Source organism: Leopardus geoffroyi, chromosome D1, assembly GCF_018350155.1.
Source record: "Leopardus geoffroyi isolate Oge1 chromosome D1, O.geoffroyi_Oge1_pat1.0, whole genome shotgun sequence".
In the NCBI taxonomy this organism is placed as follows: Eukaryota; Metazoa; Chordata; class Mammalia; order Carnivora; family Felidae; genus Leopardus; species Leopardus geoffroyi.
Genome location: NC_059329.1, coordinates 65,996,914 through 66,010,785, shown reverse-complemented (window position 1 = coordinate 66,010,785; position 13,872 = coordinate 65,996,914). Strand labels below are relative to the sequence as shown.

Genomic DNA, 13,872 nt, shown 5'->3' with positions numbered 1-13,872 from the left:
AGTGTCTTATGAGGCTTCCCTGCCGTAGAGGGGCCTGATTCTTCAGGCTGGCTGTACACTTCTCCTCTGGGCCTTCCCATTAGCACCAGCCTGGGAATGCCCTTCACCATGCTCCTGTGTCAGTAGACCTCATGTCTTCTCTTTTGTTAGTTTACACGGGTAGGTATAGGTTTTTAAAAGCCTTCCACGCCTGAGAATGCCTTTCTACTCTCCTTTTATTGAGAATTTAGCTCAGTATAGAATTCCGAGTTGTGAGTAGTGAGTGCTCTATTTTTTTCAGGCATTCAGTGTTGTTTTAAGAAATCTAAAGTCATTTTTATTTTTGATCCTTTGAATGGAATCTATGAAAGCTTCTGTCTGGATGTTTTCAGGGTCTTATCCTTGTCCCTGTTGATGTGAAATTTCACAATAATGACCCTCACTATGGGACTTTTCCCACCTGTTATGCTGAAGGCCACTCAGTTGGCCTTTTCAATATGGATATTTGAGTCCTTTAGTTCTGAGACAGTTCCTTATATTTTTTCTTTGATAATTTTCTTCACTCCATATTCTCTGTTCTTTCTCTCTGGAACTTGTGTTAGTTGACCGTTTAACTCCTCTAATTTTCTTCTCTTTTCTTAAATTTTTGTTCTGTTTCTAGGAGATTTTCCATTTTTTTCTTCTAATCCTCTTCAGGATTTCTTTTTAAATTTCTGTTTTCATACTGTAATTTTTCAAGAATTTTACTTTGGTCTTTTGTTGTAGGTACATATTCATGTTTTGTGAATGCTTTTCTTATCTCTGAGGAAATTAATTACAAGATTTTCAAAACTTTTATTTTTTTTCCCCTGTATTAGCTTTGTTTCTTCCAAGTTCCCTCTTCTTTGTTTGTTTGATTTGGTGCATTTGTTTCATATTAAAGGCCTTCTTGAACTGTCTGGTGATTCTATGTTGAGTTTTCATATTTAATAGTGAAATACTAAAAAGCCAATTGGACATTCTATCAGTTGGTAGGCTTTCTACTTGGATGACTAGGCAGTGACTTAACCATTTCATCTGGAGATCTTCAAATGCTAATATCTATACGTCTTTTCACTTGGGCAGGCCAGTTCAGTCTCCTGCCAAGCAGACATAGTCTTGCCTGTCAGTGTTCCCAGAGCTGGGATGATGGTGGTGGTGGTAAGACTTTAAGATCTCTCTTTTCAGGGTATAGATTTTTACCTAACAGTGTCTCTTCCTCCCTCTCTGTTAGTCCTGGTACCCTGGAGCGCAGTACTTCTCTGGTCCCACTTCTCCAGAGGATAAATTTCTCTGTTGTAGCCCGAATAGGGAAGGGGGAGTCACCTGGCTGTGAAATTTAGGAGGGGATCTGAGGGTTTATCTGTTTCTTTCACAGGCTTATAATCAATCTTCCTATTTTTAACTCCTTCCTCACCTCCGCCTCTAGAGTAACTTCGTATCTACAATCCCCAGGCCTTTCTGGGGTTCTGTGGCTCATATGAGCTTACCACCTGTTGGCAACCCCTCTGCAGACCACTAGGGTTTATCTTTCTGCTGTGCCCATTACTGCGCCTCCACTGATATGCCACTTCCAGGATATTTATATTGTCTTGGCTCCCATTTTCTTTGTCCTTAAGGATTTGTACTTAAAAAAAATTTTAATTTCAGTATAGTTAACATACAGTGTAATATTAGTTTCAGGTGTACAATATAGTGATTCGGCACTTCCATACAACACCTGGTGCCCATCACAAGTGCACTCCTTAATCCCCATCACCTGTTTCACGTATCCACCCACCTACCTCTCCTCTGGTTACCATCCATTGTTCTCTGTAGTTAGGAATCTGTTTTTTGGTTTGTCTCTCTCTTTTTTGTCCTTTGCTCGTTTGTTTTCTTTCTTAAATTCCACATATGAGTGAACTCATATGGTATTTGTCTTTCTCTGACTTATTTAGCTTAGCATGAAAAAAAATTTTAAGTGTCTTCGGAGTATAGAGTATTGTAACTCCATCTGTGTTGTTGCAAATGGCAGAATTTAATTCTTTTTTATGGCTGAATAATATTCCAGTGTGTGTGTGTGTGTGTGTGTGTGTGTGTGTGTGTGTGTGTGTGTGTGTGTGTATCATGTTTTCTTTATCCATTCATTCATCAACGATGGACACTTGGGCTGTTTCCATAATTTGGCTATTGTAAATAATGCTGCCAGAAACATGGGGGTGTATGTGTCCCATTGAATTAGTGTTTTTGTATTTTTTGGGTACATATCCAGTAGTGTGGTTACTGGATTGTAGGGGAGTTCTATTTTTAACTTTTAGAGGAATCTCCATACTCTTTTACACCAGTTTTTAAGGATTTATACTTTATTATTTTTTGTTTGTTGTGTGTATGTGTGTGTGTGTGTGTGTGTGTGAGAGAGAGAGAGAGAGAGAGAGAGAGAGACAGAGACAGAGACAGAGACAGAGACAGAGACAGAGACAGGGAGAATTCCAAGCAGGCTTCTCACTGACAGTGCAGAGCCCAACACCAGGCTCTTTGCAGGGCTTGATCTCACCACTGCAAGATCACAACTCAAGCTGATATTGAGAGTTGGATGCTTAACCAGCTGAGCCAGCCTGGTGCCCCAAGGATTTATACTTGAAAAAAATCTGTTTACTCTCATGTTAGGTTTTGAGAGGAAACAGATATACCTATTCTACTGTCCTATTTAATTAGAACTAAGCTTCTCCCCCCAAGGCTCTACAGTGAGGTAGCTATGGAAGTAAAAGTAGTAAGTGAAACTAGAAGGACATTTGCTTGTTGTTCCTCATCTCTTTAGTTGTGACTTAACAACTTTGGCTGATTTTTTCATGTACTTCTGACAGGTCTTTCTCCTTTCAGCGAAAGGTAAACTTCTAATCTGAATTAATTGGCAGTTGCAGGGATGAAGTCCAATGGCTTCCCTTCTGCAGCAAGGGAATAGTTGGGGTAGGGGAAGCTTGCCCTCTCTTGCTTCTCCTATTACTTATATTGAAGGGAGAGGGTTCAGGATTGAGGAAGGGACATCCCCCTTTGCCCTGTTCTGCATTCACATCTAGCTTGCCAGATGTAGCCACGCTTAGCAGGTCACTGGCTGTGGATCAATAGGAAATTTTAGTGGCTTCAAATCTGCCAGTGGGGGATTGGGAAGGCTCAGCAAGTTGGAGAGAGAGACACTGTTAGCCTTGTATCAAGCTTCTTTGGGAGATGTCACTTATTTAGATGGGAGAGAGGAGCTGCACCTACTGTCTCTTTAGCTCACCTGCAGGTGGTAGAGACTTGGGATACAACTGTGAGTACCCCACCATGCTTCTTGGATTTCATGAACTTTGCCAGTTATTAATACTGCAGCGATATCCTTTCCTCCCAGCTGTATCAGCATTTCTTTAGCAAGCTAACTGTTTTTTCTTACCTCCTTGTCAGAAACGTGTGCTGTCAACAATGGAGGCTGCGATCGCACCTGTAAGGATACTTCAACAGGTGTTCATTGCAGTTGTCCCGTTGGATTCACCCTCCAGTTGGATGGGAAGACTTGTAAAGGTAGCCTGTGCCTCTCCATGCTGCTAATGTATGGGGATGAAGGAAGCTTTTCCCCTCCATATCTCCTGAGTGATTCCGGATTTGCTTATGATTCATATTGATCGAAGCTTTTCTTCCCTGTACTAGTGGAAGGTTATAATTGAGTAAGCTTAATTAGAACCAACTTAATTACACTAACTATTGAGAAGGTCAGCTTCAGCAAGCATCAGATGACCCATTTCAGGTAGGGCCTTATTAGAAAAAGGTGGAAGCTCAAGAAAACATTCATTTGCAGGTGATAATATCAACATCTTATAAATAACAATCTAGAGACTATTTATAAATAACAACCAAGATCATTATCTAGAGAACATAATGAATAACTATAAAATTAGCTTTTACTAATGAATAGATACCTCAGTGACCTGCTAGCATTTCATGGGCAAGAGTACAAAGGCTTAGTTTTTAACATGATAAAAAGTAGACAACCAGTTACCAGATGAAACTGAGAGAAGATAAGATTAATTTGAGTATCAGGAATCATTTAAAAGCATTGAGACTACTTGATTGTTGTGTAATTTGCCAAAGCAAATGTTCTAATTCCTTATAAACTGAAGCATTAAACTGGAATGGAAAGTATGCCCACGGGAGCCATCTTATCTTGAGAGAGCAGGGCAAGAATGATACTATAATAGGACATCACCATTCTTTCCCATAATATGTGTCCTTAATGCTAGTCCGGGGTAGCACAAGTCAGAGTTCTCAAGGGGACAAGACACTTGTCTTTCCAAATCAGTTAAGCCAGACTAGAAAACATGTGTAAGATTAAAAACATCAGCAAACATCCTTAAACGCTTTTATGGGTCTGTTTTTGTTTCAGAGAGTAATGAAGCACGCACACAATAGCACTTCAGGGATTTGTGGAAAACCAGGCAAGTATCGCTCTCTGATTTGCCGATGCTTACCTGTTACAGATATTGATGAGTGCCAGACCCGCAATGGAGGTTGCGATCATTTCTGCAAAAACACCGTGGGCAGTTTTGACTGCAGCTGCAGAAAGGGATTTAAATTATTAACAGATGAGAAGTCTTGCCAAGGTATGTGCTGAAACATAGCTGTGCTGTGCAATGCCCACTGGTTGGAGCAGAGAAGACGAAAGCCCACTTTGGCAGAGACTGGCTCATTGGGCTTCTTGATAGAGTCATTAATCCAACCTCCAGTCCATGCTTCACTTATTTCATCTGTTGGTAGAGTAAAAACACCAATGTAGCTCACAAGTATTAACGATTAGAGAACACCTTAAAGAATCCATCTGGTGTGATTACAGCAGAGCTGGCTGCTAGAAATGGAATGGATCACAGAGTGTAAACAGGGTTGCATTAGGGTGTTGAGATTATGAAGAATTTTTCTTTTCTAAAAATTTCCTTTAATTTTGAGGATTTTGTAATAAAACTTGGTGGGAAAAGTATGTAGATTGAGTTAACATACCTTACCTTTTCCTAGCGAAAAGTTGGGGTCAACCCATAATCAAGGTCATGTACCAGTTGATCTCTTCCTTATAGCCCTTGTTTTAATGACCAGCCTTTGGTGCTTGGGGAGAGGGACGGTGGAGGGGGAAGGGGAATTGAGTGGAGGCAAGGCTGGTGGGTCCTCGGGCAGGATTGCAGACCCCCTCTTACACGCTTTCCTCCCACACAAGAGGTGTGGTAAGGGAGCATCTTTGGGGAGCAGTTGTTGATATTAATAACTCTTATGGATGGGAGTAAGCTTTGTTGGGTGAGAAGCATCATATCTAGTTTCAGATGAGCACCTTTTATGCCCTATGGATATATAGGAAGCAGCTTTCAGGAAAGATGTACTGTCATGTATTCTTGTTCCATTTCTGGAAATAAGAATAGCCTAACTTATTTTGTTAGAAATCCCAGAATTAAATTAAAATCGGAAAATAATATCTGATTTCACTTTAGGTAATAAAAATGGAACATTACCTTCTTTTAGCCTTATGGTATGAATTAGGTTTCTCTCTTGTTTTTTTTTTTTTTTTTTTCCTCCCAATACATAATTTGTCAGGCAGTTCAAGTATAGCCCCCTTTAAATTCAGCAAGATCATTCTAGATGAGTATTGCATGGCTTTCTTCTATTTGACTTGGAAAGCAAATTTGATGTTGCACATAATGTTTCCTAATGTATAGGGCAAGAAATACTGTTTAAGCTGTGTAAACACATTAAAAAGGAATTAGAAAAGTGATCTCATTATTTTTGGCAAAGCAACAGCCCATCATGCGCAGCCAAAGCCAGCTACTGAACAAGTCCACATTCCCAACAACTGGTTGATGTTAATCACAGAATTCAGAGAGTGACATCAATTACTAGGGAAGAAATGGACTTTTTTCCTATTTTTCACTGATCAGAACAAATATTTTCACAGAACAAATTTACTGAGGAAATTGCCAAGATTTCTGGGAAAAGCAAATGATGAAGAGATTTTGTAAGAATTTGCCCTTTCTAATTTCATTTTTTCATTCCTCCAGTTCCTTCCAAATGTTTGGTTTTTATTAACATAGTTTCTTGTGGCACATTTGGTGTTGAAAAAGAGATCTAGCTCTGGGCTAATTGGCTTCCACTGAGTTCTGTACTGGTCCTGGTTTATCCATTTGGAGACACAAGTCATAACTCTATTTAAAAAAAAACCCTCCAAAGAGTTGAGGAAATGAAGCACTGAAATTCTAGTCTACAGGAAAGATGTGAAGACCAAACCAGGGAAGAAGAGATGATTAAATCGACAAAGGCAGCCTCCTGAGGCTAGTCTCCAGGACCTCAGCTGAAGCCAGCAATGCCTCCACATTGAACCAGGACAGGAGGGGCCTTGTGGGGCTGAACCATGGCAGAAGAACAAAGCCAAGGGATTGGCCAAGAGGATCCAGTTTGGAGCTTAAACACCAAATTTTCGTGTCTGCAATAGAAACTCACTGAGGATGTTTGTGTTCATGCATTCTTTTAGTGCAGAGGACATTAAAACCGAGGATAAATTGGACTCCTGGGGCCAGAAGACTAATTCTGGAAAGACAGGAACCACATTTATCTCCAACCCAGCTGTTTTCTCCTTTCAATTTGCTAGAGCTTATATAATTAGTACTGCTGTTTTACCAATAGTAATATAACAACAATAATGTGTGGGTTGCACCTTATAGTTTACAAACCCTTTTAAGGTATGCTGTCTCATTTAGCTTCATTTAAATATTTTAAATTACTCAGCTCTGCAAATAGGCATGTGAGAAAGACCAACTGAGCTTAAAGACAAGTGCAGTTTGCAACAGAATTTGGAAATAAGGATTCTGGTTGTGAGTATACTTATTATAGGCTGCCCAACATTGTCTAAACACAAGTGAGCAAGAGAACTGATACTTTTAAAATTCTGTTTATGTTGTTTTTGTTGTCAGTCAATAGGTGGAATTACAAATGCTCTTTCCACTCGTCCCTCAGAGTTGGTTTCAGCTCCCCTCTCCCTTTGACAATTGCAGATGTGGATGAATGCTCTTTGGATAGGACCTGTGACCACAGCTGCATCAACCACCCTGGCACATTTGCATGTGCTTGCAACAGAGGGTACACCCTCTATGGCTTCACCCACTGTGGAGGTGAGCAGAATGTCCCTCTAGAGTCAGGTGAACCTGGGCCTGCAGGGGAGGCCTAGCTCCCAAGGTTTCTCCAGATCAGGGTCAGTTTTCCTATATTGGGGAGTGAATGGGATGTTTTAGTCCCTGTATAGTCATAGTGGCTTCATCAACTCAAGGGAAACATCTGCTAAGGGAAATCTATCACACTGATCCCTTTAACGTGTTGAGTGTGAAATGGAGCAGAGAGAAGAAGTGAGCTAATCAACTGTGAATTCTTTGTTGACTTTATTGACATAGTTGTATTCAGTGGAAGGGTCTCTCAGGAGCTGGTATCCTGTCTGTTGGAACTTCCCAGTGGATAGGAAAGTCACAGTCCTCAGAGAGGGCACCAACCAATTCCACAGCCTTGCTGTGCACAGGAACTAGCTGAAAAGCCTTTTTAAAGCTTGGAGCTGGTCTTTGGACAGGTCTTTGAGCTGGGAGTGGGACCGTCGACTTGATCTCTCTGTCCTGTGCCCATGTAGCAGCATGTTCTGATGTCATTTGTCCTTATTCTCATGTAGACTATGGCATAAATAACATTTGACATCAAATGACTCCCCCCCACAATTCTGAATGACTTGGGCTTCTTAAAGGTATTACTGAGTATCCAAATATTTGGGAACTACTGGCCTAAATACTTCCTGCCCAATCCTTGTGTTCTATACATAATAAGAATGGAGCATAGTGGGATTTGGTATAGATAGTATTGTCTCTCTTCTTTTCGATACATCCTTGGCATATCTAAAAATGTACTTTTCCAGTCCACCAAGAATATATTCAAGAAAATATTCCCTGAATATGGATGTGTGTCTGGGTTTTTGATGGACCACCTTCCAACCTAGACTCAGTCTCAGGTTGATGGGAATTAGTGCAAGTCATTTTCCTTTTCTATATTCCACCTACTGAATATGAACTGTCAAGTGAAGAATCCTAATTCTATCTCCCTTGGTATGTAGCCCAGGAGGATGGGCTATGCAGTGCTTGAGCTTGGACATCTGAAAGTAGAGTGTGCCCCCCTTCTGAGTATCCTGAATGGGAGAAATGTTTGGTCAAGAACGGAACTTGAGACCATCCTGGCGAGGCCTATGCCAGGAAATCCACTGAGTGGGGAGTGGGGTCTGCTGGTGCCAGGTGCACATCCTGAAGGCAGTTAGCACCTTCCCTTTGTTTAGCGAGTTCAACCATGTGACTTCCTCAAGGGAGGGACAGCGCCAGCCCGGTCATCCATGGGCTGCTGTGACAGGAGAGTGTTTTGTTCCACAGACACCAACGAGTGCAGCGTCAACAATGGAGGCTGTCAGCAGGTCTGTGTGAACACTGTGGGCAGCTATGAATGCCGATGCCACTCTGCATACAAGCTCCACTGGAATAAAAAAGACTGTGTGGGTAAGGGGTACCGAGGCTCACAGTCAGCGGGCTCACACTGCCACTGGCAGCTCTCTCCCATGTCCAACTGGGCCCGGAGTGCACTTGACCATCCCTTCACTGATTCTTCTCCCCTCAGCAGCAGCAGCCATTCTTTAAATGGTTCAAAAACAGGAGATACTTTACAGGCTCTTTGGTGTTTCCTTCTGTGCTTCTGTGTATGTTGGAGCACTTCTGTTTTTCTGGTTGTTTTTCTGCATGGAAAAAAATAGCATACAAATAGCTTCCTTACCTTGGAGGGACATGGTGCCCTGTGTCTTGTGTTCTGTGCTGGGTATCAGTTCCACCTTCTTTTCTTGGGGCCTTGGATGTCTGGAACTCAGCTGCCTTTATCATGCCTGGAAGTGTCCTTCTCTTTCTATAAGTGTCTGCTTTTTGTCCTGTCTAGAAGTGAAGGGGGTCCTGCCCACTAGTGTATCACCCCATGTGTCCCTGCATTGCGGTAGGAGTGGTGGAGGAGACAGATGCTTCCTCAGATGTCACTCTGGCATTCACCTCTCTTCAGGTGAGTGGGTCTCAGTCCCTGGGGCAAGTCCTCATGCCAGAACCAGGCCTTCCTGGCCTTTAGGTGTTAAACACCCTCAAAGGATTTCCAGGTGTTTGACCAGCTGCCCCCTGACCACCAGAGGCCCATGACTTGACACCCATATGCTGAGCATTTGTCTAGTGGTCCACGTGGAATGGGAGGTGGGGGGTGATTTTAGCTCCTACCAGCAGAGACCGTAACCTTGCTTTCATGTTGACAACCCACATTCTGTCTGTCAGGACTGCAAGAGGCCTACTCTGTCACCTGCGGCTCTTCCTCTTCTCTCAGGAGCAAACAGCAAAAATCCAATGACTCTGCTTTCGGGGGTAATTACCAAATCTGCGTGTTCTCTCTGGGGTTCACTGTGTTAAATGGGCTTCATTCTTGAGGTGCAGTTCTGGGCATTGGCTTTATTTTCTTTTCTCTTAATCTCCTCATTGCTGTGAGTGCGTTACAGGATGTTCTTGCCCACAGCCTTGGTGCCTGAAAACTGACTCACTGTGTAACAAATACTTACTGACTGTCCACCGTGTGCTAGGATGCTCTGTGTTCAGCCCTGGTGGGTTGTCATCTTGGGCAGAGGTGCACAGAACTCTGAGATCTGGAGGTTCGGGTCTCCCAAACTCCCTGTACCCCAGAGCACCTCAAAGGCCCAGAAAGCAATGTGTGCCTGGAGCACATGGAGTTGGTAGAGATAGACATGGGCATGACGGGGCGCAAGGATTCTCTCCAGAGAAAAAGGCCTGAACACTTTCTCGTTTGTCAAAAGACAAAGAATGAAATTTAAAGCTTTTAAGTAGCCTTGTCCTCCTTGATTTAGATATCTATGATTATGTCATGAGAATATCTGAATGAGCAAATAGTTCCTGATGTCTGTATTACATATATGAGCAGAGCTAGCTGGTAATAATACTCGAATATATTTATTGAGCAGTTAAAACATACCAGCCTCTGTATTACACGTGTTATCTGATCTAATCCACACTGCAACCCTCGGCGCAATTTTGCTATTATCCTCATTAACCAGATGAAGAAACTGAGGTTCAGAGAGGTGAAATGATATACCCAATGTGACTCAGATAGGAAATAGTGGAGCCAGGATTTTAACCAGAAGTCTAGATCTAGAGTTGTAAGCATCATCCTTCACTGCCTCTCTTGCCTAACATTTGGACCCAGTCAGAACAGATATCATGGTCTGTTTCACCAAATCCCTCAGTGATGGGCACTTGGAAATTTAGGCCACCCCCAGGATGGGCAAGCAAATAGTTAATAGTCATTCAGTTCTTACTTTGTGCCAGACAGTAGGATAAACTTTTTTTTTTATTATCTCATTTAATCCTCATAAGGATTACATAATCCTCATGTAAGTACCCCAATTTTGTCTGTTTTACAAATGAGGAAACTGAGGCTTAGGGAGCTTTAGTAACTTGCTTAAGTTCTCATCATAAGTCAAAGAGCTAAAGCATGAATCCTGGTCTTTGGCTCCAGAAATTGACATATGATTAAGACTGATTGTGGGAGGGAGAGCAGAATTTTGCACAAGAGGCCCTAAAAGTGGGACTGTCGCTTTCCCCAGACCCTGAACATCCTAGCCACATTTAGTGAGTGCCATCCCTGTCTGCTCCCTCAACCTTGTCGTCCCAGGAAAGACTTATCCAGGAGAATCTGCCCTTCACCATTTCCATCAGCAGTCTTGTTTAAATTTGAACTAGGAGGGGCGCCTGGGTGGCGCAGTCGGTTAAGCGTCCGACTTCAGCCAGGTCACGATCTCGCGGTCCGTGAGTTCGAGCCCCGCGTCGGGCTCTGGGCTGATGGCTCAGAGCCTGAAGCCTGTTTCCGATTCTGTGTCTCCCTCTCTCTGCCCCTCCCCCGTTCATGCTCTGTCTCTCTCTGTCCCAAAAATAAATAAATGTTGAAAAAAAAAAAATTTAAAATAAATTTGAACTAGGAGATTCTGGTCTTCTTTCTTGGGAAGGCATAAAAGTGACTTCATGGTTCATCTCAGCGTTTAGGTTGTTTTAGGTTCTCTCCTTATTATATTCGAACACAGGATTCACTTCAGATGAAGGGATAAGTGTAACTCTTAGGAGGCTCCTGGTGTCCCCAGCCTCAGGGTAACGGGCACTCCATGATCCAAATCTTTTGTGGTCTCAGGGTAAAAGAGGAGCTCAGGGTGTGCAGTGTATAGCCTACGGATAGCTTGCCACTACCCACCAGGTATTTCCATTCCTTTGTCTCTGAAGATAACATCTCTCACTTGTTTCTTTCTGAAGATGTCGCCACCATCAGGACAAGTGTAACCTTTAAACTAAATGAAGGCAAGTGTAGTTTGAAAAAGGCTGAGCGGTTTCCCGAGGGTCTGCGGCCAGCACTACCAGGTATGGAATCAGATGGCTGGTGCAGGGAGCTTGCCTGCATGTTGGGAAAAGGGCCTGTAACAAGCCGAGCCCTTCAGATGGGATTGAACAGTCCAGAATCTGCAAGGACTCTCTTCGCAGGAGGAAGAGGAGCTAACCTAGCACCTCTGTATAGTTCTGGAGTTATACTTCAGGGTTTCCTTTGCCAGGTACAGATGGTAAAGCTCTGGGGTAACATATGAGTTCACAGGAATCAATAAGGACTTTAAGATGCATTGTCAATTTGTGATCGTATTGGGTTAAATTTTCTAGATCTTAGAGTCACTTGGAATATAAGCCAAAGAAATGAAAGAGGTTTGGCTCAGGATAATCTTTGATGAACTAAGATGTAATATCCAGCTTTCCTGCTGGATCCAGTCTTTGGAGGCAGTGACTCCATTAGCTTCAGCAGAACAAACACCATCCAAGTAGAACTGGCCTTTTAGAGAACAGAATGCAACACTCCTTCTGCAGCTCACATTTCCAGTATTATTTCATAGAATAATTTTAGAGATTAAAAAAAATCAGGATTCATGGATTAGGGATGCTTCTTTCCTTAGTTTACCTCTAATAAATCATACAAATGAACAAAGCTCACTGTAGTCACTTTTGCCTGTTTTTTTTAAAGAAACTAATTGAGATTAATTTTGGTACCTCCATTTGATGGGATTTTTTTTTAAGTTTATTTGTTTACTTTTGAGAGAGAGAGTGCATGTGTGCATGCGTGCATGCATGCATGCGAGCAGGGGAGGGGCAGAGAGAGAGGGAGAGAGAGAATCCCAAGCAGGCTCTGTGCTGTCAGCACAGAGCCCAACACGGGGCTCAATCTCATGAACCATGAGATCATAACCTGAGCTGAAACTGAGATCAGTCAATTAACCGACTGAGCCACCTAGGTGCCCCCATTTGATGGGATATTATGCAGCTATTAATTATGTATTTCCAAAGAATGTTTAATGACATAGGAAAATGTTCTTATAATAAAATGCTAAGATGGAGAAGGGGAGAGTAAGATTTTGTGTATCTAAACAATCCAAACTATGTAAGAAAAAGTGTGACTAGATGGAAAAGAAGGGAAACTCACCATTTCATCAGTAGTAGTAATAACTAGGTGGGAGGATGCAGGAGATTTTAATTTTTAATTTTTTTTTTGCATTTTCCAAATTCTCCACAGTGAGCATTTATACTTTTAGATCAGAGGGAAAAAGCATTATTTTAAAAGAGACTTGGTCTTTAGTTTCTTTAATGGTATTATACTATGTTAATTTCTTAGTGTTGATAAATATACATGTTAATGTAAAATGTTAGCATTAGGGGAAACAACCAAGTGTATACGGGAACTCTCAGTTCTATCTGAGCAATTTATCTGTAAATCTAAACTTATTTCAAAATAAAAAGTTTAAAATATAGATTTGGGAAAATTGAAGGAGAGAAATATTCAAAATGACTGTTTAGTTTGAGATTTGAAGTTAGCCTTTTGAAAAGGTAAGATGGATTTTTAGGGGAAATTTAGGTGTGAGGGAGAATTAATCTGCCTCCTCCTTCCTTTGGCTCCTGATCACCCATTGCTTTGAACATCCTTGTAGTGTTGAAGAAAAATATGATACAGATGATACATCAGTTGAGTAAAGTAAGAGTTTAAAATATAGATAAATCAGGGGCACCTGGGTGGCTCAGTCAGTTAAGCCTCCGACTTCAGCTCAGGTCACTCACGATTGGTGAGTTCGAGCCCCATGTTGGGCTCGGAGTCTGGAGCCTGCTTCGGATTCTGTCTCCTTCTCTCCCTGCCCCTCCTCCACTTGTGCTCTGTCTCTCTCTCTCACTCTCAAAAATAAATAGACATTAAAATTTTAAAAATCAGACAAATCAGTTGTGTGGATGATAATGTGGTTTGGGTTAACAGCCATTAGTTAAAATATACACTGGAAACCATGGGGAGGGGAGGAGGAGAGATGGCCAGAGTCTGGAATAGGGATGTGCAGAGCCTTGCCTTACACAACACTTTCCCTCCCACCCTAGATGCCTTCGTGATATTGTTTGGTTCTCTAGATGCTTTGTGCCGTATATTGCTCCTGGTTATTTCAAAATGAGACCTCACTGTTAATGTGCTTTCCAGCTTCCCCTTCAGGTTAGAATTACTCCAAGGTCAGTTTGCCTGAAAGCAGGAGTTGGTTTTCTTTCTACTTTTATGCTCGTTCCCTATTTGAAGCCTCAGCCCCTGCTTGGTACATCACAGTCCAGCTCTAAGGAAACCAACTGTGAGAACACGAACACACCTTAGCAGACTGTCAGTTAGGAATGCAAGGCGACCCTGGTGTCCTGTCTTCCACATATGTGGCTGGTCAGTCAGAAA

The 13,872-nt window shown here is 42.1% G+C and overlaps 1 protein-coding gene across 6 annotated transcripts in view; it reads left to right on the top strand.

Annotated features, from left to right (window-relative positions):
- Positions 1–13,872, top strand: part of SCUBE2 (signal peptide, CUB domain and EGF like domain containing 2) — a 63,880-nt gene that overhangs the window by 24,262 nt on the left and 25,746 nt on the right. For 3 of the 6 annotated variants that reach the window (XM_045484439.1, XM_045484438.1, XM_045484442.1), the window contains exons 8-14: positions 3,418–3,534; positions 4,488–4,610; positions 7,035–7,151; positions 8,436–8,558; positions 8,986–9,102; positions 9,363–9,449; positions 11,397–11,501. In XM_045484439.1, the coding sequence (XP_045340395.1) occupies positions 3,418–3,534; positions 4,488–4,610; positions 7,035–7,151; positions 8,436–8,558; positions 8,986–9,102; positions 9,363–9,449; positions 11,397–11,501 (789 nt within the window). The remainder of the gene's footprint in view (positions 1–3,417; positions 3,535–4,487; positions 4,611–7,034; positions 7,152–8,435; positions 8,559–8,985; positions 9,103–9,362; positions 9,450–11,396; positions 11,502–13,872) is intronic. The other 3 variants (XM_045484444.1, XM_045484443.1, XM_045484440.1) reach the window with 2 other exon arrangements.